The sequence below is a fragment of the Salvelinus alpinus genome, chromosome 23 (assembly GCF_045679555.1).
Source record: "Salvelinus alpinus chromosome 23, SLU_Salpinus.1, whole genome shotgun sequence".
NCBI lineage: Eukaryota > Metazoa > Chordata > Actinopteri > Salmoniformes > Salmonidae > Salvelinus > Salvelinus alpinus.
The window spans coordinates 34,577,705-34,604,069 of NC_092108.1; the positions used below are offsets into that span (position 1 = coordinate 34,577,705).

The following is a 26,365-nucleotide window of genomic DNA, read 5'->3' on the forward strand; positions in this document are numbered from 1 at the left end:
GGTGGTGTTAACATGTAATACATGTGAAAATGCTAGGGTATGCCTCTCACTCTCTCTTTCTCTCTCTCTCTGTGTGGTGTGTGATGGGCAGGCCTGTTTGAGTCACTGTCTCATATCTCTGAGTTCAGGGGTCATTCATCATGCTATTGGCAATGCTGTACAAATGCATCACTTCTGTTGGATGTCACCTCCTCTGTGTGTCATAACATTGCACCAAGGACCCTCGCCCCCTCACTGCTTGAAAGAATCACCATTGTTAGTCATCGCACTCGAGTGAAGTCGTACAAATGGACCCGAAGTTGCTTTGAATTGACAGACAGCAATCCAAGATGGCCGTCGCTCCTGTCCATCACATGAGAACTCCCCTCCATATAAGGCAGAGGAGCAGGGATTTATTTGAAACGCGGCTTGTCTCTTTAAATGTAAAAAGTACAGCCTCCCAACACAGGCTCTTCTCGCTCTCCTGTTTCCACAACAGCTGTTGGCTCCACCGCTTCCCACAGTGAGCACAAAGAGAATACGAGGGAGAAGGCAACTCTCATTACACATGGATAGATTCACGGAGAGCCTGTTGGACTCAGAGAACAGACGGGCACAGAGTGTGCACTGTTTAACCAAATCATGTCATGCTACACATGCATAGGTGTTGAGTCTGATGAGACATTGGTGGGTTGGGGTCGTAATACAAACTCTATTTTTATTACAGAATGCAATAGGGCATACCTACAGGTCATACACACAGAAGATGTGGAGAACTGATAGATGCATACAACGTTACTATTGCCCCTGTATCCTCACTATTGTAGTTTTATCCTTATTTCTGTTGACTTCGTTGACCACAGCACAACATCGTTTCCATCTCCCCTCTATTCAATAGAATGTGTTTTATTTTCTCTAACCTGCACCTGCTCTTATTATACTGAACAAAAATAGGAACACACGTGCAACAATTTCAAAGAGTTTACTGAGTTACAGTTCATATAAGGAAATCATTCAATTGAAATAAATTCATTAGGCCCTAATCTATGGATTTCATGACTGGGACTACAGATATGCATCTGTTGGTGCAACGGTCAGTATCTGGTGTGACCACCATTTATCTCATGCAGCGTGACTCATCTCCTTCGCAGAGTCGATCAGGCTGGTGATTGTGGTCTGTGGAATGTTGTCCCGCTCCTCTTACAATGGCTGTGCGAACAGTGGTATAAAGTACTTAAGTAAAAATACTTTAAAGTACTACTTAAGTAGTTTTTTTGGGTATCTGTACTTTACTATTTATATTTTTGACTACTTTTACTTCACTACATTCCTAAAGAAAATTATGTACTTTTTACTCCATACATTTTCCCTGACACCCAAAAGTACTCATTACATTTTGAATGTTTAGCAGGACAGGGAAAGGGTAGAATTCACACACCTATCACGAGAACATCCCTTGTCATCCCTTCTGCCTCTGATCTGGCGGACTCACGAAACACATACTTTGTTTGTAAATGATGTCTGAGTGTTGGAGTGTGCCCCTGGCTAGCCGTAAGACAATCAAAAAACAACAACATGGAGCCGTCTGGTTTGCATTATATAAGGAATTTGAAATGATTTGTACTTTTAATAGTTAAGTATATTTTAGCAATTACATTTACTTTTGATACTTAAGTATATTTAAAACCAAATACTTTTAGACTTTTACTCAAGTAGTATTTTACTGGGTGACTTTCACTTTCACTTGAGTAATTTTCTATTAAGGTATCTTTACTTTTACTCAAGTATGACAATTGGGTACTTTTCCCACCACTGTGTGCGAAGTTGCTGGATATTGGCGGGAACTGGAACACGCTGTCTTATATGTCAATCCAGGGCATCCCAAACATGTTCAATTGGTGACATGTCTGGTGTGCATGCAGGTCATGGAAGAACTGCGACATGTTCAGCTTCTAGGAATTGTGTACAGATCCTTGCGACACGGGGCAATACATTATCATGCTGAGACATGAGGTGACGGTGGCGGATGAATGGCACGATAATGGGCCTCAAGCTCATGAAACATGGGACCAACACTTTACATGTTGTGTTTCCATTTTGGTTCAGTGTATATACAACTTCATCTGTGATTACGGTCTTCTTATCTGCTTCCTGTGTTAGGTATAACCGCTTCTCCTCGCCCATGTTCTCTACACTACCATTTATGTGTCACTGAGCTTCCACAGTATTTCTTACGGGATGTCACCAAGGCTAGACACACAACATGCTTCCTAATGCAAATAGTCAAGCTAAGAACGATGGGTCCCGGTATGTGGGCTAAATCCAAGAGGAATTAAAGAGGCATGCCAATCTTTTTTTGCTAGAGAGAGAGGGTGGGAGGAGTGGAGTGTCTGTGTGAGTGAGTGAGTGTGCGTGCGTGCGTGCGTGCGAGCGTGTGTGTTTTGGAATGCGCACTCTTGTGCTTGTGTGTGTTAACACTCGTGTTCGTGGACGTTTGTGTTTGTGTAAGAGTTGTAAAGTTTGATTTAATTATTTACATGGCAGCAGTAACATTGCATCCCAAACGACCAAATGAAACTCCATCTTGCCAAGGAACCCACACAGGTCACAACGACCAATTACTTAATGAAAATGATCAGGTTTCTAATGTGATGCTGGCCAGGGCTACTCCAAATTCCTTCAGTCTTTCACAGGAGCTATAAAACAGAGTGTACCTAAGCCTTCCCCCCAACTATTGAGGAAAGGGTCTACATCTGCAGTCTGAGGCCCATCAAAACTCAAAATGGCTGAGCCAGCTTTGGAAAGTATTACTTATTAAGAAGTACTCCTAATGTATGATGAAAACGAGTTTGCTTCCTCTCTCTTGCCCACCCACTCTCTCCAGCTTCCACGCAAACTGTCAACATGTCATTTTTGAGTTTTATGACTTATGTCAGTTTTATAAAGTTAGGCCTATAGGCTATTGTCAGTTTTATTTTGAAATGTGTTTTTCCCCTTCGAAATGGACAGTGAACCACTACCCCCTCCTTTTTTGTCTTAAACACAGATCATCGTTCACATATAATTTTGGGTTTCACCCTCCCCTCCCTTTCCACCCTCCTTGGTCGCTGTCCTTCAGTTAGTTACAGTGGAGGATTTAGGTATAGGCGACATGGGCAGCCGCCCAGGGCGGCATCTTGCCCGGGGCGGCACGGGGCGCCCGCACGAAAAATATGAATAATAGTAATAACAATAATAACGTTAAATAAAAATAAAAAACATATTCTGAATGGTGACATTTGCACAATCGGTTTTATATCGCTCATTTGCACATCACCTTAATGACATCATGTCTTTCCCACTCAGAAGTACGAGATAGGGAGGGGGGCGGGGCTAGGTTGACCTCAGGTCTCCCCACTGGAAGCCCGAGGTAGGGGGAGTGGGGGAATCTATCAAATAGCACACCTGTAACTTTGTACAGTACTAATGCAATTAGTAATGCAATTAGTTGTGCAATTTAGTTTGTGTGTTTCTTGTTTGAAGTGCAATAGTGCAATAATCAGGTTCTCTTCTTTATAAGTGTGTTATTCTATTTGTGTATTTGTGTGATATAGGATGGTACTTATTTTTTGTGTGGGGGGGGGCTGAAGGGGGGGGTTCGCCCAGGGAGCCACACAAGCTAGAACCGCCACTGGTTAGTATTTTTGCCGTTTGCTCACCAGCTAACTCTTTCAGAAGCATGGACAGCGCTCTCCCCCTCTTTGCACTTCCCCTCTCCCTCGCTCACGCCCTCGCTCTTTCCCTCCCTCGGATCTATCAGCAGGTTGTCTTAAAATGGCCTACACAACAAATCCTACCATGTTGCCAGACAACAAAATGCTTTTATATCATTATGCTTTGTGTGTAACGCAATCCGACAGCAGCTACAGTGTTTTACATAGGCCTTGTGAGCACCTCTTATGGTTACACATTTTGTTGTGCTCAACCATGCAGGCTGTGCATGATATCATGCCGATTTTTTTTTCTGCCTGGTAATCCAAAACCATGTCTACTCTTGATTAAATATTAAACACTGACCTGCAAGTCTAAACGATAAGATAGGAGGGTTTTCGATCATTATTAAAAACAATTTTCTCGAATGGACTATATGGACCAAGTATGTGAAGTCTTTTGAGGTGTCGGAAGTTATTACATTACTTTTTAAATAGGCCTTTCATTTCATGCTTATGTTGAATGGTTGGAAGTAGAGTTTTATAGAACCTCGTATTATAGACCTATAGACCGAGTAGTGACACAACCAAGTAGGCTAAGCCTAGTTATGGTATAGCTCTCAGGGTAGACAGCAAAAGCAGATTCAGTTGGAGGAAGTGATTGCCTGATGACATGCATGGTGGTTGTGGCAACAGTGGATATTCGATAGTCAAGATCCAATGCGTTTATAAATGATTGGACATATCGATCAAGCCTGCAAAGGATCTTAACACGTTCATCCCTATTTGGTTGTCGCATCAACCAAATCAGTTGCGCGCATTGTTGTCGTTGAGGCTCTATACACTAACATGTGTGCATATGTGGCTACCAATATTCTAACGAAGGCGGTGTTTTGGCCGTATGGTGACGTTTTAAGGCAGGTCCTGGTCAAACCTACCAATGAGACGAGTCGGCTCTATTCTGCTGGGACTGATCGCAATGAACGGGTGTCCGAGCTATACAAGGCAAAGGAGCATCCACAGTAAGACGCGGCTATTAAGGGGATGAGGCATCGATACGCGGGAGCTGTCCATCAGCACCAAATCCCCGACGAAGAGCGAGGCAGCGTGCAGAGCCAAGACCCAAACCCAGTCGCTCTGGATTTCAGTCTGCCGCCCCCTCCTCCGTCTTTCAGAGAGCGTTCGACTACCACCTCGCACTACCTGAACCACCACCAACTGCCTTGTCTGAGCAAGCCCTCTCGAAGAGGTATCCATGCCTGTCATCCGCAGCACGGCAACCCACCGCCTCTGACAAGCTACGACATCGCCCAGCGACCTTCACACGGGGTCTGTGAACCCGCCGGGCAGCCAGCGCACCTTCAGCAGAACCTTTGGGCCGCAGCCGGCTCCCAGCCGCAGTCGGAGCAGCCTGTTTTTCAGAGCTGCAACTGCAATTTTCCCGAGAAGGCGAGCCTTTCTCACCAGCGCCAGCCCCTCGCTCACCCGCCGCAGCCCTCACCATCTTTGCCGCCATCGTCCTCTCTGCTGTTTTTGCAGGAATCTAATCACGGGGATAATTTGCAAAGCAGTGACAATTATCAACAGGCGAGCAACGTGGAACGCTGCCGGGGAGGAGGAGGAGGGGGAGGGCACCGAGACCAGAAGCAGTTGTTGCAGCAACAGCAGCAGCAGCACAGTAGACTCCAACACAGGGACCCCTCCCCTGAAGCAACCCGAGCAAACTCGCAGAAGGGGCGCACTATAAATGTATGTGAGTCAATCGAGGCTAATCGGCGAGCATTCGAGTCCCAGACTCAGGACCTGCAACAGCTACAGCAACTCCCACAATTGCGAGCTCAACAACAGCTACTGGTGGGGAGCAGCTTCCCTGTCTACTACTGCGCCAACGGTTCAGGAGAGCTCTGTCGGAATAACCAGGCACCACTGCTGCAACAGCATCAGCAAGACGCACTGGGGCGTCCGCAGCACTGTGACCAAGACCGCAATAAGCCAGGGAGGACAAACCAAGCCAACCAGCCACAGCACCCCAACCAGCCGCATCACCATTGCCGCGACTCTCGTGTAAACTCACCAACGCAGCCGTACGGAGGGAACTCGTCTGCGACTGGCAGTAGCAGCAAGAGCAGCCCTAACTACGGCTCCAGCTATCACCTGTGGCCCGAGAGCCCGCATAAGGGAGAGGAGAGGATACTCATCGATCATCATCAGGTACATTTCACATTTGCTGATGCACCATTGATACAAATAATTAGTGTCTGATAAACCTGTAACCTGTAAATTGGCTATATAACGTTAACATTCCATGGCCACGCCTGTCACATGATTATTTGATATAGGCCTAACAGCGTTTCATGTGGGTTATTTGGATCGATGGATAGGTATGTGTTAGTGCATATTGTTTCACAGGTAACATTCGTAAGGGTCTACATGTCACTGCAACTGCTTCTTCAAAAAACACTAATGTAACCTATGACACACCCCCCCGCACGCACACACGCACGAACGCGCTCTCTCTTTCTCACACTCACCCCCTCTTTCCTAGAATCTCTCTCACACACGCACGCACGGACACACACACACCTGTTCCATGTTGCAATAACAGCGAGTCTTTTTTTGCGCGTTGAAAAATGTAAATCTGTTCACTCGCAGCCAGAGATAACTGTCTGTTAAATCTTCACAGTAGGCTACTCTCTCCTGTTACACGTTTTGGAATAGTGCCACAGTTATGACAAAACATTTAGCTTTGAAGCACCTTACCGTAGTCCAGTTTTTCATTGGATCCTTTGTACTGCAACGTACAAACTAATGAACGGGTTGGATGCAAATACTGTGCATAAAGCCAAATGACATAATGGACATGTAGCCTAACAGTAAATAATAAATAAATGCTCAAATATGTTTTCATCCGAGATTGTGGTATTGTAAGTGATATCATTTTTTAATGTAATCTCTGCCAATAAATCCTTAAAAAAAATGTACCTCTTGAATTTATATTGCTGTTACATTAAACTATATGCATTTCCATATTGTGCATGCACCCTGGCTCATCATAAAATAACCATAACAAAACTGAATATAACAATGCTTGAATTGCCTACATTATACATATGCATTAAATGCGTGTCTAGTCCATCAGACGTGAACAACTACTACACGTTTTCTGATACACTCACAGCTTTCTGGTTCTCCTTTATTGACTTGCCCTTAACGAGTCTAGTTCCCCTGTTTGAAATCCCTTAAACAAAACCATTGTGATAGGCGAGACTGATACAGTGTATACAATCACAGTATCCTGCAACACACACCCCCCCCGAAACTCACTAGCTGCTCCATATTGATGGCACTGTGATATTGTGTCCAGCTTCAATAACATTTGTGCTTTGAAAGGTAACTTGCTGACCCCATTGTGAGTCCCGTGTAAGTACTCTTGAATCCTTGCCACTTACTGATACAGAGGTGTCCCCCCCTGGACAAGTGAGTGGCTTCGGCTGCAGACTTGCTCCTGTTGCCAGCCTATATACCTCTAAAAAGGATGATGGGGTCGCGGGTGTCATCGGCAGGATGGATGGAGAGACGAAGGGGAAAGCTATTACACTATTACAGTAAAGCCTTTGTACCGCTGGTGCCAAACTGGAGCGGTACACGGTCATAATCACCCTATGTGAGCTATAGGAGGTCAATAGGGTATACGTTACCGTGCCACTGCCACCAACCTGATGCCATATGACATAATGCTGCTGTGTTTGCACCTTCGTTGGCTTTTGCTTTTTTTGGCTCGGGTGTTTTTAGAGAGCGTTTTTTTTTTTTAAAGGAATGTGTTCTTTTCCAAAATCGCATAAGCTCGTCAAGACTAGTTGTTTTCTAAGAGTAGTCTTTTCACGGCTACTGCTATTAGGGCAGCATTTATTCAGGCTATACGACTAGACTTCGGTAATTGCGATTGTGTGACCCATGAGCCTGCAATGTCGAACAGATCCCCTGCTTTGCTATGATTAGCGATGCTGTTCAAGGCTCCATCCGTTGCCAGCGGAAACAACATTTGTTGATCTGACTCTCTCAATCAGTTCTCACCAGGCCTGTTCTACAAGGCACTTTGTTTTAGCTCGATTGGGCGTGCAGTGTTGTGCATGTTTCCACTGGCTACCTTCCCATCCTCAGGCCCAGGGCAGCCAACACCTTGTAAGTAAACACACACCAATGAAGAAATGTCACCCTCATTCATTAACGGGGGTGGAACCCAGCCATATCCTGTATGCTGGGAGTGAATGGCCCGATCTCTGATAACACATTCACATTGAATTGGGGGGGGGGTCTGCATTTAAGTGCTGCTACTCCACGCTTGGTAACTGAAATAGATTTATGTTTCTATGTTTGTTGCTATGGTGAGGAAAACCTGACATTGTATAGCTGGGCCTCTCTAAAGGCATTGCCTACGTACAGAGAATGAAGGGAAGAAATGCACTCCAAGGTTTTACATACATTGTACACGCACGCACACACACACGCACGCACACACACACACTGGACAGCTGCTACGGTTCTTCTACTAGGTGATGGTTTCCTATCCTCTCCACGTGCACAGTTCACATGACTTTCTTGTGTTTCACCTGAGTGATTTCTCACAAGGAGAGGTGTATTGAATCGTGTGCAATCCAGTTAGATACAAAGAGTGGGGGGTTTCCTCAGTAGCCCAGAGCAACGCTGCCGTAGACCACCATCGCTCTATATGCCAGATGTTTTTGCTCCGGTCACCCAAGTGCAATTTGACGCCCGTACTTGACCTCTGCTGCGCTCCCGTTTTAATGCATGCTGTTGTAACATGCCATAATTGTCGGGGTTTGTCACTCTGCCCGCATACCCCTTTGCTCGATAAATGACCCAGGTTCCTTTATATGGTCATTTTTGTGCGATCGTAGCCAAGTTCTGTCAGCCATATAATGTATCACAGCCATGCATGTGGTTGGTGGCTAATTATGTTATTGATCTTGCCTGGGTTATGGCATGATCAGAGGACAGGAACCCGTAGAGTATGAATAATGCCACTGTAATTTGATATTGATCATTCATCATGATATCGAGTCTGGAAAGACTTGTAATATGCTCCAATTGTAATCAGTGCGATGTGTTTCATCACATCTGCTAGAATATCATGTTCGGTGTTTCTGGCGCCATCGTGGAACCGTACCAGTTGGCAGGTGTTACTGAAAAAGTACTGGAACACCATTATAGTTCATATTACAGCAAACGGAAATTCACTGTGAGAATGAATGAGATCGCCTTTACAGCAGAGATAGTATGCTGTACGTCTTACACGAAATCAACTCATGGTTCCCCGACTGCACCACAATGTGCACGTCTGAAGGCATCTCTCACCACTGTGATTTACCGTTTAAACCAGTTAGCGCATGTGTACTGTAGCTTTTTCCCCCATTGTGCGGCTACGCAGACACTCACTGTGTTTCACCCATTTGGTTTGAAGTCTTAACTAAGGTCCTGGTGCCCTAAGGTTTGGTTTTGACTGGAGATACTGCACCACTTAATTCTCTCCCGCATCAAACATATCACTGTTTCTGTAAACCTCACGAAAAACCCTTGGGCAGATGAATAAATATTCTGTGTAAAACAGAAGGCGCCATTGAGCGGGAAGAGGACTTCTCGTGCTCAGAAACGGCCTTGAACCACTTTTTTTTTAACAAAGAACATGCACATGAATGTGTTAACTTTTCCATAGAGATGTGTGCCAGTAGGAGGGTGTCCAGTCTGTGTCGCATATTTGAACACGTTCGCACTGAAATATGTATTAGCCGGTTCTGCCATAGCCCTAAGGACTTAGTAATTACAGAGAATGGATGTTGTGTGGCATTTATTTGAATTTATAGAATGCAAATGATAATTATTCATCATGAAAACAATATTTACGTACATGTATTTGTGTAGCAGTCATAGAACAAACGTACAATACATGCCATTGTAATGAGTACCAGTAGGGGAATTGTTGTTTGCGTAGTGTTTAAATTGTTGTCCTTATTTGCACATCCTTTGAATGGGACTCAGTTGATCAACGTTCTCAGTCGAGTGAAGGATTGCAGTACAGTATGTGGTCTCTCACTGCAATACTGCCCAACAGTATCTGTTTAGGAGAGCTCTCACTAGATAGTGTGTGTGTGTGTGTGTGTGTGTGTGTGTGTGTGTGTGTGTGTGTGTGTGTGCGTGCGCGCGTGCATGCGTGTGCGTGTGTGTGTGTGTGTGTGTGTGCATGCATGATAGAGAAAGACAAATACTGAGAGAGAGTGTGTACTTGTGAGTGAGTGGGAGGGAGAGTGTTAGTATACCATTGTCATCTCCATGCCACAATCTTCCCTTAAAGGCGTAAAGGGCATATAAACTCTGTTGAAACACCAGTTTTCTCCACAATGATATTGTGATGCGTTTCATTTGTCTTTGGGGAGATTCTCCCCCCCGAGTTCTAACAACAACCTCCGTATGCATCTCGGTTCACGTTTTCACAAAAAGGAGGGATTTTCGACACGATTTCTCATGATGGTGGTAATAGCTATGTGGTTTGATGTGTTGTTTTTAGTGTGAACACACACACACACGCACACACACACACATTCATAGCTATGTAGTTTGATCTGTTGTTGTGAACACACACGACGGTGATGCTCATCGCTATGTGGTTGCTACAGTGGGGAGAACAAGTATTTGATACACTGACAATTTTGCAGGTTTTCCTACTTACAAAGCATGTAGAGGTCTGTAATTTTTATCATAGGTACACTTCAACTGTGAGAGAAGGAATCTAAAACAAAAATCCAGAAAATCACATTGTATGATTTTTAAGTAATTAATTTGCATTTTATTGCATGACATAAGTATTTGATACATCAGAAAAGCAGAACTGAATATTTGGTACAGAAACCTTAGTTTGCAATTACAGAGATCATACGTTTCCTGTAGTTCTTGACCAGGTTTGCACACACTGCAGCAGGGATTTTGGCCCACTCCTCCATACAGACCTTCTCCAGATCCTTCAGGTTTCGGGGCTGTCGCTGGGCAATACGGACTTTCGGCTCCCTCCAAAGATTTTCTATTGGGTTCAGGTCTGGAGACTGGCTAGGCCACTCCAGGACCTTGAGATGCTTCTTACGGAGCCACTCCTTAGTTGCCCTGGCTGTGTGTTTCGGGTCGTTGTCATGCTGGAAGACCCAGCCACGACCCATCTTCAATGCTCTTACTGAGGGAAGGAGGTTGTTGGTCAAGATCTCGCAATACATGGCCCCGTCCATCCTCCCCTCAATACGGTGCAGTCGTCCTGTCCCCTTTGCAGAAAAGCATCCCCAAAGAATGATGTTTCCACCTCCATGCTTCACGGTTGGGATGGTGTTCTTGGGGTTGTACTCATTCTTCTATTCCTCCAAACACGGCGAGTGGAGTTTAGAGCAAAAAGCTCTATTTTTGTCTCATCAGACCACATGACCTTCTCCCATTCCTCCTCTGGATCATCCAGATGGTCATTGGCAAACTTCAGACGGGCCTGGACATGCGCTGGCTTGAGCAGGGGGACCTTGCGTGCGCTGCAGGATTTTAATCCATGACGGCGTAGTGTGTTACTAATGGTTTTCTTTGAGACTGTGGTCCCAGCTCTCTTCAGGTCATTGACCAGGTCCTGCCGTGTAGTTCTGGGCTGATCCCTCACATTCCTCATGATCATTGATGCCCCACGAGGTGAGATCTTGCATGGAGCCCCAGACCGAGGGTGATTGACCGTCATCTTGAACTTCTTCCATTTTCTAATAATTGTGCCAACAGTTGTTGCCTTCTCACCAAGCTGCTTGGCTATTGTCCTGTAGCCCATCCCAGCCTTGTACAGGTCTACAATTTATCCCTGATGTCCTTACACAGCTCTCTGGTCTTGGCCATTGTGGAGAGGTTGGAGTCTGTTTGATTGAGTGTGTGGACAGGTGTCTTTTATACAGGTAACGAGTTCAAACAGGTGCAGTTAATACAGGTAATGAGTGGAGAACAGGAGGGCTTCTTAAAGAAAAACTAACAGGTCTGTGAGAGCCGGAATTCTTACTGGTTGGTAGGTGATCAAATACTTATGTCATGCAATAAAATGCAAATTAATTACTTAAAAATCATACAATGTGATTTTCTGGATTTTTGTTTTAGATTCCGTCTCTCACAGTTGAAGTGTACCTATGATAAAAATGACAGACCTCTACATGCTTTGTAAGTAGGAAAACCTGCAAAATCGGCAGTGTATCAAATACTTGTTCTCCCCACTGTATGTGGTTTGATGTATTATTATTGTGAACAGTGTGGCTAAAGACCTTTCCATATCTAATATCTTGTTGTATTGTGCGACACTAAGTATAGTATAGATGAGAAGAATACGGAACCCCCCTCACTGTGTTTCTATAGCGAAAGTCCCCTTTGTGGTTTCACCCTGTGGCTCTGTGGTACATACAGTTGCACAGCCCTTCATTAGGGTCGTCTGATTGTTAACCCATTAATGGACTCTGTCCCGGCTCCTTTGGTCACTTCACCAGCTTCTTTTTTTCTCAACCCTTTCATGGCCAGTTCCGGGGAGAGTCCATTTTCTAACCGCCTACGTCCCCTTTCGCTCTCTCTCTCTCTCTCTCTCTCTCTCTCTCTCTCTCTCTCTCTCTCTCTCTCTCTCTCTCTCTCTCTCTCTCTCTCTCTCTCTCTCTCTCTCTCCCTCTCTCTCTCTCTCTCTCTCTCTCTCTCTCTCTCTCTCTCTCTCTCTCTCTCTCTCTCTCTCTCTCTCTCTCTCTCTCTCTCTCTCTCTCTCTCTCTCTCTCTCTCTCTCTCTCTCTCTCTGCAGCCATCTATTTTCTCTGCTCAAGTAAAAAACCTTTTTAAATAGAATCAATTTACACTAAAGGACCCCGAGGGCATTAAAAACCGCAGCACTTAATTTTACAAAAAAAAAAATTACAAAAAAAATAATACACATCATAGAAGCAAACTGTATCTGGGGGCTGTGACCACAATTCCCAGGACTTTTATCTTGTCGGACTTAATAGCCGGGCATGGGAAGAATCCTGTTGAGCATATAGGGATAGCCGCATGTATTATACGTGGGCCTCCGAACCATACAACAACCTCAAAACAACAGCGGGTTGAGCGAGTAGTACAGTATGTTAGTGAACTGACTGTAAGTGTCTGGGAGGGGGGTCGGGGGGCAGGTGAATACAAATGTGCCGCTATTCCAAATGGCTTCTCTTTCATTTAGCAGAAAAAGAGGGTTATAAAGCAGATAAGAAAATTCAATTAGTTTCTACTGGGTGCTGCCGGAGTCAAAGCCGTGTTACGTGACATATGGTAAGGGCTTTCTCTTAGAATAGGCCTTGGAGGACAGATATCGTGTTTCAACTTGCGTGTTTCTGTAATTTTCCTTCTGGACTCTGAGGCATTGCGGCCGCTCTCTGAATAGGGTCCAGATGCACCATGGAGGTGATTGCAGTTGCAGATGGAAAAAGGTTTGCAGCTGTCTTTTTCCCAAGAAAATTGAACATAGAATGTGAAAAAAAGTCGAACAAATGTTATGTGAAGGAATAAGGCATGAAAGGGATACTTTGGGATTTTGGCACTGAGGCCCTTCATCTACTTCCCCCGGGTCAGATGAACTGTGTCCAGTATGAAGGAAGTAAGAGTTAAATTCGTGAACTAATGCTAACTAGCATTAGCGCAATGCACTATTGCTAGTTAGGAACCTTCTTAAAACTGGATGCAGAGACATACAAATGGTATCCACGAGTTCATCGGACTGGGGAAGTATTTGCCAAAATCCTGAAGTATCCCTTTAAGGTAAAGCCTGCCACAAAACAGGTGTGAATCGCTAAGTACGACCTGGGTCTTATCTCCATGTTAATGCATTGCTCTTTGAAACGAAGAGTTTCCATGATGCTTTTCTCTCTTCTCAGAACCATGGAGAGCTCTCTCTCTCTCTCTCTCTCTCTCTCTCTCTCTCTCTCTTTCTCTCTCTCTCTCTCTCTCTCTCTCAATTCAATTCAATTCAATTTCAATTCAATTCAAGGGGCTTTATTGGCATGGGAAACATGTGTTAACATTGCCAAAGCAAGTGAGGTAGATATTATACAAAATCTCTCTCTCTCTCTCTCTCTCTCTCTCTCTCTCTCTCTCTCTCTCTCTCTCTCTCTCTCTCTCTCTCTCTCTCTCTCTTTCTCTATCTCTCTCTCTCTCTCTCTCTCTCTCTCTCTCTCTCTCGACTGAAACTCTGTTGTCTTGTCCTCCTCACATCATCAATCTAAGACTGGATGGATCCACAGCGTTCTCGAGTCAATCTTTACTGAGTTTGTTATGGTATTGATCCATCCTATGCTATAGGTTGTGCTGCACTCTCCCCTTGCTATTGATGTCTGCCTTGGGAGAGAAAGAAACGGCCTTTGTCAGGAATTTAGTGGAGGCTCGTTTCAAAATGACTTACATCCTTCAAAATGAACTCTGAAGTTGGATTGTTATGCATTGCCATTGCGTTCCGAGACAGTAAATTCGGCGCCGTGAGACAAAGTTGTGCGATTGCACCAATGAAGGATATTGCCTGTTGTAATAATCTCAGAGTAGAATTTATGACTGTTTGTCCCTATGATGTCAAAGAGTCACGAGGGCTGCGTAATAGGATGATGTAGTTTACTGGGTCGGCAATTGCTTGCATGTGTGGAAGCAGAGGGGCCTTTACTGGTATGAAGTACGTGTTTGTGTGAGTGTGTGTGTGTGTACATGTGTGTGCGAGTGTGTGTGCGAGTGTGTGTGCTTATGTGCATGTGTGTGCCTGAATGTGTTTATTCTAAAGTGTGTGCACCGCCAGAGCAGAGGGACACACAGGGAGAGACTGTCAGCATGCTCGTGGCTGTCTATGTGTGTATATCGACAAGCTCTCACGGTCTCATGTCAGAATTAGACGTTTCGTTCATGTTTCTGAAATGTCAAATTGCACAGTTGTTCTAAACGTCAAAGTGTTTAAGGTTAAGTTGAGGCATTAACTCAGAATTTTAAGGTTAGGGTTAAGTTCAGGCATAGACTCTGAATTCTTAAGGTTAGGCATTAACTCCGGATGGTTAAGGTAAGGGTTAAGGTTTGGGATAGGCTTAATACCTATAAAAAACAACGTTCTATCGCTGGATTCGAACATGCATCTGGCCCTTTGGAACCAGAGGCAGATGCTTATACTTATGCCCATCTGCCATTCCTGTCCACAACATCCTATTAAAACCAAAGCTTACTTGAAGGTAACAGCGCTCACTATTGACCCTAGTAGCCGGTTTCCACCTCATTTCCCGATGTCTGTTGAATACTGACTTGTATCACAGGTTACCTGCCTGTGTGTATAGGTTGGATATTCCACCTAATCTAGATTTTATCTACATCAATCAAGCAATTACGCAGTAATTGGAGTCTATGGAGGGGAATGGGCAAATAGCACAGATTAGCAAAAGCAAAGAGGAACGTGCTAGAGAGGATAAGCAGAGCATTAAAATGCTGGCCCCAACCATTTACATATTCAACAGCAAGGCTAAATTACACTAGGATTGGGGTCACACATCAATCTTTAGTTTAGTGAGAAAAGTCATGATTTGTTTTTGTCACATTCTGTCACATTTCAATTCCAAATTCTGAGAGGACCTAGAGAAATTCTGCCAGCCAGTACAGAGCTGTGAACTTTTTCCTGTACATTTACAGCATTATACTGGCAGCTGAGTTGCCAGCTAAATACTGTACTTTGATTTACAGCAGGGATGCTGTAATATGTTTTACAATACAAAAACACGTGCTGTATTATACAATGCAGCATTATACTGTAAATGAGCCTACAGCCACACAGCTGTATTATATAATTAACGTGCAATAATTAAAACAAAATGAAAACAATTAAGTAACTATAAAATTGTTGTTGCATAAGTATTCACCCCCTTTGCATAGACAAGCCTAAATTAGTTCATGAATACAATTTGTCTTAACAAATCACATAATAAGTTACATGGACTCACTGTTTGAAATAATAGGGGTTGACATGATGTTTTGAATGACTACCCCTTCCTCTGTCCCCTACAAATACAACATCTGTAAGGTCCCTCAGTTAAGTATTGAATTTCAAGTGCAGATTCAACTACAAAGACCAGGGAGATTTTCCAAAGCCTTCCAAAGAAGGGCAGTGATTGGTAGATGGGTATTAGTAACAAATCAGACATTGACTATCTCTTTAAGCATGGTCAAGTTAATAACTATGGTGTGAACGATGTATTGAATTGAGCTGCACAACAGGAAGGAAACTGCTCAGGGATGTGAGGCCATTGGTGAGGCCATTGGTGATTTTAAAACAGCTACAGTGTTCAATGGCTGTGATGGGAGTCAACTCTAAGCAACTAAGGAGTGGCTCCGTAAGAAGCATCTCAAGGTCCTGGAGTGGCCTAGCCAGTCTCCAGACCTGAACCCAATAGAAAATCTTTGGAGGGAGCTGAAAGTCCGTATTGCCCAGCGACAGCCCCGAAACCTGAAGGATCTGGAGAAGGTCTGTATGGAGGAGTGGGCCAAAATCCCTGCTGCAGTGTGTGCAAACCTGGTCAAGAACTACAGGAAACGTATGATCTCTGTAATTGCAAACAAAGGTTTCTGTACCAAATATTAAGTTCTGCTTCTCTGATGTATCAAATACTTATGTCATGCAAATGAATTACTTAAAAATCATACAATGTGATTTTCTGGATTTTTGTTTTAGATTCCGTCTCTCACAGTTGAAGTGTACCTATGATAAAAATTACAGACTTCTACATGCTTTGTAAGTAGGAAAACCTGCAAAATCGGCAGTGTATCAAATACTTGTTCTCCCCACTGTATGTCCAAATGAAAGATAGCCAGCTAAATGTTACTTCTTCAAAGTCCAAAATAATTGACCCAACCGAAACGTTCACCCCATAGAGATACATAGAGGTCTCATCTTTGTATCTGTGCCATTGTGGCGACTGTGACAGCACAGGCAGCGCCTTTGAGGCTATCTCCATTTTAAAGTTGCATGCACCATGCTCTACCAACTGAGCTGAAGAGGACCACCATGTGGATAGTGGACAAGTGCACGCACAAATGTAGAGTGTTGAGATGCATAGCCAGCAGGGGGGCTCCAACCCGCCAAGAGGCCAAACATTGACATCTATTTTGACAATACCTAGACATCTGTACTGTGCTGTAATGTACTGTACTGTGCTGTAATGTACTGTACTGTGCTGTAATGTACTGTACTGTACTGTACTGTACTGTACTGTAATGTACTGTACTGTACTGTACTGTACTGTACTGTACTGTACTGTACTGTACTGTACTGTAGTGGTTCACAACCTTTATTGAACCATTTGTTAGGCAAAACAATTCTGCAGCACACCTACAATTAATTTATTTAGTTGTAATGACCTCCATCTCATCTGATCCATACTGCAAATCATCTATTTTCTGTGACAATTTTTCTAAAATACATTAAATAGGCTCTATTTGAATTATTTTCATTTTTACTCATTATGACTAATTTCCCGCAACCTGCGCCAGCTCCTGTAAAATAGTTATTGAGTTTGGAACGGTTTGAGCAGTTTTATGCGTCGTAAAGGTGCGACCACGGAAACAAAGCCATGCTCCATTTGTTTCTATGGCAGAGGCTGTGGTACAGCTATGCCTAATCAATGCTAATGGTTCTCACAGTCGAAGTAAAATGATATACATTACTTGCTTGTGATGCGCGCCCCTCAAATGATACACATTTAACAACAGCCTAAGCACACAGGACTTGAAACAACGATACAGATGTAGCCTAACCATGTGCCATTCAATTTATTATCTGAATGGCACTTGTGCACTCCACAGGTCACGTTTATAAGTGAGCGAATGTTAGGAAAAGTGTGCTGGTTGGGAACCACTGCTCTACTGTACTGTATTATACTGTACTGTATTGTGCTCTACTGTCCTCTACTGTTCTCGGTCTTTAACTTGTCATGTTCTCAACTCACTAGGTCTGTGTCTGGATCTTGGGACCAATGTCCTGATATAAATCTTGGCTCCTGGATATTACCTTAGTCTGTGGCTTACAAAGCATGGGCAACCTAATTTGAAAGAAGATAATGCTCTATGATAACTGGCTAATCACTCCCAACCCATAGGAATCCCTACCCAGTTGACTACTTTTAAATGGTGGAAGCCCTCAATGGCAACGTCTATACTAAAATGAGTTATATATATTTTTTAATTTAACTCGGCATGTCAGTTAAGAACAAATTCTTATTTACAATGACGGCCTACCCCGGACAATGCTAGGCCATTGTGCCCCACCCGATCACGTCTGGATGTGATACAGCCTGGATTGGAAACCAGGGACTGTAGTGACGCCTCTTGAGACGCAGTGCCTTAGACCGCTGCACCACTCGGGAGACCCATTCTATCGATCTAGAGTCCTCCATTTATCTCTATGATTGACACTTGACACCGCAACACCTTTTATTTAGCCAAAATAAAGATAGGTAAAGTGGTAAACATCTAGCATCATAATGAATTAGATGTATAAGTCATTCAATAAATCAACAAGTTTCAGATTCATACAATCAACATTGAATATTTTACAGAGAACAATAGATTTGATGTTTCTCCAAATTCATTTGAAAGGTTTTGAAAAGCAGGTATAAATAATTGTTTTAACTATTTATTTAATTTGGTAAGCATTCCTAAAATGAAGGTTAATCAAAATGATCACTACTGTGTATGGTTCAGTCTTTATTGCTACTTTTTTCACTATGTTTTGGTTGTGACAAATTGAGTGGGGAATTCAGATAATTATTTAAATATCAAAACATGCGCCAAATACAACAGGTGACCTTACAGTGAAATGCTTACTTTACAAGCCCTTAACCAACAATGCAGTTTTAAGAAAAATCCCCCCCCCCCCCCAAAAAAAGTTATAAAAGTAACAAATAATTAAAGAGTAGCAGTAAAATAACAATAGCGTGGCTATATACAGGGGGTACCGGTACAGAGTCAATGTGCGGGGGCACCGGTTAGTCGAGGTAATTGAGGTAATATGTACATCTTTCCCTTAAACCTGACTATCCTCCCTGTTCCTGCCGCTGAAAAACATCCACACAGCATGATGCTGCCAGCACGATGATTCACCGTAGGGACAGTGCCAGGTTTCCTCCAGACATGATGCTTGGCTTCAGGACAAAGAGTTCAATCTTGGTTTTAATCAGACCAGATAATCTTGTTTCTCATGGTCTGAGAGTCCTTTAGGTGCCTATTGGCAAACTCCAAGCGGGCTGTCATGTGCCTTTCACTGAGGAGTGGCTTCCGTCTGGCCACTCTACCATAAAGGCCTGATTGGTGTAGTGCTGCAGAGATGGTTGTCCTTCTGGAAGGTTCTGGAGCTCTGTCAGAGTAACAATCTGGTTTTTGTTCACCTCCCTGACCAAGGCCCTTCTAACCCCAATTGCTCAGTTTGGCCGGGCGGCCAGCTCTAGGAAGAGTCTTGGTGGTTCCAAACATCTTCCATTTAAGAATGATGGAGGCCACTGTGTTCTTGGGGACCTTCAATGCTGCAGATCTGTTTTGGTACCCTTCCCCTCGACACAATCCTGTCTCGGCGCTCTAAGGACAATTCCTTCGACCTCATGACTTGTTTTTTTCTCTGACATGCACTGTCAACTGCAGGACTTTATATAGACAGATGTGTGTCTTTCCAAATCATGTCCAATCAATTGAATTTAACACAGGTAGACTCCAATCAAGTTGTAGAAACATTTCAAGGATGATCAATGGAAACAGGATGCACCTGAGCTCATTTTTAAGTCTCATAGCAAAGGGTCTGAATACTTATGTAAATGTGATATTTAAGTGTATTTTTATGCATTTGTAAAAATGTCTAAAAACCTGTTTTTGCTTTGTCATTATGGGGTGTTGTTTGGAGGATATATTGGCATGGGTGTTGTTAGGCCCGAGACAAAATATTCAACAATACCACAACATTGTTGAATACTCGTTTCTGATTGGTCAGAAGGGCATTCTAGAATGGACATTAAAACCAGATAACGGGACAGTTGGAAAAGATATTGGGACTCGGCTCCACCTCATCCCGCTGCGTCGTCCATTATTTCCAAGGTAATATACAGAACGTCAATGTTTATCCCTTACAAATCAGGGCGTGGTTGGACCTACAAACTGTATTGTTGGGGGATTTGAAGGACCACAGTCACAATCACTGTGCTCTTGGGTAAATGTTTTATTTTTGGTGCAATTTCAGCAGAAATGTTGCAGATGGGGAGGTTCAAGTCCCTAATGAGACACCATGGTATAATGGAGGGATGTATTGCAGAAGGAAATGGTAGAATGATGATTTACTGGGAAAGATGGGTTGATCTGTGGCTGTCTGAAGGTTGGAATTAATGAGTGTGGGACTAAATACATGCACAGTATCAATGTTTGAGGTCCTCCAATCAGGGGTGAGGGTGGGAATGTGATTATTGTATGTTTTGTGTTTAGTTATTTCTGTTTTACGCTGTGAGCGGTGTGTGTGCTAGCGCGCTCGCTTCCATGCCCGCCCATGCATCAGCCGGGGATTGGTCCTTCCCACCCTTGGAAAATTCCTTTGGGCTGGGGGCAGGTGGGGGAAAGCACACCCAATGATCAGAGCACCCACTGATGGATCGGCCATTCATATTGTCATTGTATTGGTGTTGTTTTAAAAATGTATTTAAAGTACCAGTCCAAGGTTTGGACACACTTATTCATTCAATTGTTTTTCTTTATTTTGACTGTTTTCTTCATTTTAGAATAAAAGTGAAGACACATTTCAAAAGTATGACATTACACATATGGAATCATGTAGTAACCAAAAAAGTGTTAAACAAATCAAAATAAAAGTTATATTTGAGATTCTTCAAAGTAGCCACCCTTTGCCTTGATGACAACTTTACACACTCTTGGCATTCTCTTAACCAGCTTCATCTGGAATGCTTTTCCAACAGTCTTGAAGGAGTTCCCACATATGCTAAGCACTTGTTGGCTGCTTTTCCTTCACTCTGCAGTCCAACTCATCCTAAACCATCTCAATTGAGTTGAGGTCGGGTGATTGTGGAGGCCAGGTCATCTGATGCAGCACTACATCACCCTTCTTCTTGGTCAAATAGCCCTTACACAGCCTGGAGGTGTGTTGGGTCATTGTCCTGTTGAAAAACAAATGATAGTTCCACTAAGCACAAACCAGATGGGATGGTGTATTGCTAAAGAATGCAGTGGTAGCCATGCTGGTTAAGTGTGCCTTGAATTCTAAATAAATCACAGACAGTGTCACCAGCAAAGCACCCCCACACCATCACACCTCCTCTTCCATGCTTCACGGTGGGAACCACACATGCGGCGATCATCCATTCACCTAAACTGATTTTCACAAAGACATGGCGGTTGGAACCAAAAATCTCAAATTTGGACTCATCAGACCAAAGGACAAATTTCCACCGGTCTAATGTCCATTGCTCGTGTTTCTTGGCCCAAGCATATCTCTTCTTATTATTGGTGTCCTTAAGTAGTGGTTTCTTTTCAGCAATTCGACCATGAAGTCTCCTCTGAACAGTTGATGTTGAGATGTGTCTGTTACTTGAACTCTGTGAAGTATTTATTTGGGCTGCAATTTCTGAGGCTGGTAACTAATGAACTTAACTCTGGGTCTTCTTTTCCAGTGGCGGTCCTCATGAGAGCCAGTTTCGTCATAGCGCTTGATGGTTTTAGTGACTGCACTTGAAGAAACGTTCAAAGTTCTTGAAATGTTCTGCATTGACTAACCTTCATGTCTTAAAGTAATGATGGACTGTCATTTCTCTTTGCTTATTTGAGCTATTCTTGCCATAAGATTGACTTGGTCTTTTACTAAATAGGGCTATCTTCTGTATACCACCCCTACCTTGTCACAACACAACTGATTGGCTCAAAAGCATTAAGAAGGAAAGAAATTCCACAAATTTACTTTTAACAAGGCACACCTGTTAATTGAAATGCATTCCAGGTGACTACCTCATGAAGCTGGTTGAGAGAATGCCAAGAGTGTGCAAAGCTGTCATCAAGGCAAAGGGTGGCTACTTTGAAGATTCTCAAATATAACATATATTTTGATTTGTTTAACACTTTGTTTAACAGTTTTGATGTCTTCACTATTATTCTACAATGTAGAAAATAGTCAAAATTAAGAAAAACCTGTGAATGAGTAGGTGTGTCCAAACGTTTGACTGGTACTGTATGTATATATATATATAAATGTAACCTCTTGCAAGACATGCCTCAAAATATGTTAATGAGCCAGAAACAACAATACCATGCACCCACTAGTGGTCAAATGTTTTTGGTGCTCCAAAAATACAGTAGGGTACTGTATTCTGTGGGGTGGATTTACAGTGCCATTTGAAATACAATACTACCATTTTCTCTGTAGTAATGGTGCAAACATAACAGTCCGTTTATTCACTGTGGCACCCAGAGGCTGGAGTATAGCGAAAGCCTAATCATTACAACAATTATTATCTGGGTGATATTTTTCATCTTAATGAATTTTTTTAACAGTCTGAGCTTCATGCACCTCACCTGAAATTGAAAATGTGAATCTATTGTAGGCCTAAGCTATTCATGTAATATTCGTTTTTACTGTAATAACAATAATAATAAGTATTTTTCAGCATTGTACCCATCATGCAGTGCAATCTACAGCATTAAGTCTATAAAACATATTCTGGGTTTTTTACTGTGCATCTTAAAGTGTTTTACTGTTGAAATTACAGAAAAGTCTTATAATGTACAGATGAAGAATCCTGCAATGCAGGGCATTTTCAACTTGTAGTTTATTTGAGGTTTACAAAGGCTTCTGAAGTTTGTAATTTCCACTTAGACATTTTTTACTTGATTTTCCCCCATGAAAAATATATCAACCCCTCCATTAATTATAATCCACATATTAATTCACATTTCCTGTTTCTGCAGGATTATTTTCCTGATGTAGCAAACTGTCTCAATGAGAACTTGTTCTCAATTAGCTTATCTGGTTAAATAAAGTTGAAAAAAAAAAAAAAAAAAATCTGTATGTACTAATACGCGGGCAGTGCGCACTAGCAATATCTATGTTTACATTTACATTCTGCAATCGATTTACGTATTAATCACATTCAGGGAGTCAAGGCAACTATCAACTCCAGTAAATTCCAGAACCGAGTGTCACGTTCGTCTTTTGGATGAAGAGAGGACCAAGGCGCAGCGTGATAACAATACATCTTCTATTTATTATAAGGAAGACGAAGAACACTTAAACAAACTATACAAAAACAACAAACGAACGTGAAGCTATAATTACAATAAGTGCAGACACAGGCAACTTATATATAGACAATCACCCACGAACTACCTAATGAATATGGCTGCCTAAATATGGTTCCCAATCAGAGACAACGATAGACAGCTGTCTCTAATTGAGAACCAATCTAGGCAACCATAGACATACATACACCTAGACTAGACACTTTAACCAACTAAACCACAGCACCCATAAACATACAAAAACCCCTAGACAATACAAAACACATACATCCCCCATGTCACACCCTGACCTAACTAAAATAATAAAGAAAACAAAGATAACTAAGGCCAGGGCGTGACACCGATCACAATTTCAATTCATGACTTTGTGAGATCTACGGACAATTTTTGAAACCAAGAACTGAATTCCAACTCATTCTACGAATTGTCTGGAATTGAACAAGTTAAACATGCTACTAATGAGGTCCTATTTTTCTCCCAAGGGAGTCCTAAACCCTTTAGTTATATCACTCTGATCTCAGTATTATTCTCTGTGTCTACTGTGACACCTTGGTGCGTACTAATTAGTGCACTATTGTGATGCTGTTGAACGCCTAGTGCATTATTAGCTCTAACAATGGCCATTCAACACCGGCAAAATACCTGTCTTGTCGTCTCCGTGGGGAGTTTTGTCTTGTTTAAGCCATAATTCATTTTTCTTTTCATCTCCGAGGAGGAGATGGGGAGGAGAATGCTGCTTCAGGAAGCCTGTAATTGTGCCTGCTATCAAACTGCAGTCATTTTCACCACAGGCTTTTCTCAAAGGACGGCCCATACTGATTCCACTGAGGAAAACTCCTCTTGTACTGCCTTAGAAAGACTAAACATATATCAGTATACAGTGAGTTTATACTGTTTACTGTGTATACTGGATAGTATACAGCAAGGATTCTGTAAGTAATTGGTCACAGTGTTTACATTAAAGCGTTGTAGTTTTACTGTATCAAAGTACATTAAGATCTTTCCTTAGAACATTTTCTGACAAGGACGCAGACAGGCTTAGGCGGTGGTGCGTTATATCTTTACTAATTAGACGTGCTTAGATCCTGGCTGGTGCTCTTGGTCGGGTTGGACAGCCCAGCCCTGGTGCCTGCTGGCCTGTCACAGAAATATGACAGCGTCTGTGCAATGTGACAAACCGGCAACTATAGCCTACAGCGCTCTGTCTCAACAGGAGCAGGCTGGGGAGGTCCCCAGGGGTCTGTCCTGTCTTTCTGTCTTTTCCTCCCTCTCTCCCTCCTCCCTCGTGTCCCTCCGTTTTCTTTGTATGAGTCGGCCCTCCTTCACACATGCGCCTCATGTCCGAATACACACAGGCAGACACAAAGGCAGGCAGGCGTACAGGCTGGCAGGCAGGCGTACAGGCTGGCAGGCAGGCGTACAGGCTGGCAGGCAGGCATGCAGGCGTAGAGGCTGGCATTCAGGCAGGCAGGCGTGCAGGCTGGCAGGCAGGCATGCAGGCGTACAGGCTGGCAGGCAGGCAGGCATGCAGGCAGGCACGCTCCCCAACATTTTTCAGTTGGGCTCTTCAGTTATCCCTGGTTGCAAACCGTCTGTCTCTGTCTCTGTGTCAGTCTCAGGCCTGGTCTGATGCTTGGCCGAGGCTTTCACGCACGCACGCACACACAAACACACACAAACACACAAACACTCCTGCATACCGCAGGAGGTTGGTGGCACCTTAATTGGGGAGAACAGGCTCATGGTTATGGCTGGAGCGGAATCAGTGGAATGGTATCAAATACATTAGACACATGGTTTCCAGGTGTTAGATGCCATTCTGTTCGCACCGTTCCGTAAATTATTTTAAGCCGTCCTCCCCTCAGCAGCCTCCTGTGATGCACACACTCTTATGCACACGTACACACCCCCCCACACACACACACATGGGTTGGCTGTACAGTGCACTATTTCAATTTCAAGGGATTGTGTGTGCATTCAAAACTGCGGTGCAGTTGCTCCATCAAGCCCAAAAGAAGGAGGGTATTCTATTAGATTGGAGCCGGCTGGAGAGGGAAGTGAAGGAGGGAGGGAGCTAGAGGAGGAGATAGGCAGAGAGTTGCAGTGCTTCATTTCAACTGTTCTGCACTGTGGCTTTTCAATTTGATTAAGAGGCTCCATTTCATACAGGCTGGATGCTGTGTACCATTCAGAATGAAAATTGAAGCGTTCGCCGGGACAGACAACTACCCCATGTCTCCTTCTGAAGGAGGATCAGCGGACAAAGGAAACCACGGCTTGTTGTGCCCTTCACGTCCCAAATAGCACCCTATTCCCTATATACTGCACTACTTTTGACCAGGGCCCATAGGGCACTATATAGGGTAATGCACTATTTGGGACGCACACTTTTTGTCGGGGTGGGAAACAGGAGAGAGCACCCTTTGCATGGTAAAGAGCTGGGTGTGGTTTCTGGTCAAGAGTAGTCCACTATTTAGGCAATAGAGTGACATTTGGGACACACAATTCTTCAGCTGTGGAAAACGGGAGAGAGCACTCTCTGCATGGCAAAGAGTATGACATGCATCATACTTTTGATTTCTTCTATGGAAGTCAAATACAATTAACTGAAATGCATGGAAATTCACCGAAATGAAACGCATCACAATAGAGGAACAGTAGTTCAAATGTCAAAATGGAATAGATTATGTGTTGTGAGTTGGGAGGATGGTACAGAATGAGCTCTTTTGGGATATCCATGTGAGATTTGCCTGTAGAAAAAGGTTATGTGTTACTGTACTTCCATCTTACCTTCTTGTATTTCTCTTGAGCCATCTCCTATACGGTATGGACACCCCCATCTAGGAGTTAGTTAGTCAGTCAGTGGTCAGTGGTATATTTTCAGCCACCAAGAGAGCCTGCAGCATAATGGTCAGAAATGGTGACCGAAGCCAAGGGGAGAAGCGTATTCCTCCATTTCTCTCAATCTCCTTCCATCAATACTGTTCAGTATGTTATTGGAATAACCTGTCATGGCTCCTTTCTGTTTACCTCCTTGGTCTGATACGGCAGTCCTATCCATTTGCTTTGATCGATTGTCATTTAATCACTTAACAAAGCAAACTTTGTCTTTGTGTTTTATTTTCAGCCTCAGAAGGGTCATTTTATTGGGGAAATGAATCATGACAAATCGGCGTCGCTAGGGAACTGTAATTGTCCCACCTTTTCTAGGTGAAAAGGGAGGTGCTAGTATATATAATGAAGTTTGAGGTCTTCCAATTCCCTTCAAGCAACCTTATGGTAGGAATGTGCCACTATCTGAGATACGTTTCAAAAAGGGGTCTTAA

At 43.3% G+C, this 26,365-nt stretch overlaps 1 protein-coding gene across 1 annotated transcript in view; it reads left to right on the forward strand.

The window, feature by feature from the left end:
• Positions 1-4,375: 4,375 nt before the first annotated feature.
• LOC139551298 (small conductance calcium-activated potassium channel protein 2-like) overlaps positions 4,376-26,365 on the forward strand; it is a 57,711-nt gene continuing 35,721 nt past the window's right edge. Inside the window, exon 1 of the mRNA XM_071362795.1 lies at positions 4,376-5,879. Within this exon, the coding sequence (XP_071218896.1) occupies positions 4,713-5,879 (1,167 nt within the window). The 5' untranslated portion in view covers positions 4,376-4,712. The remainder of the gene's footprint in view (positions 5,880-26,365) is intronic.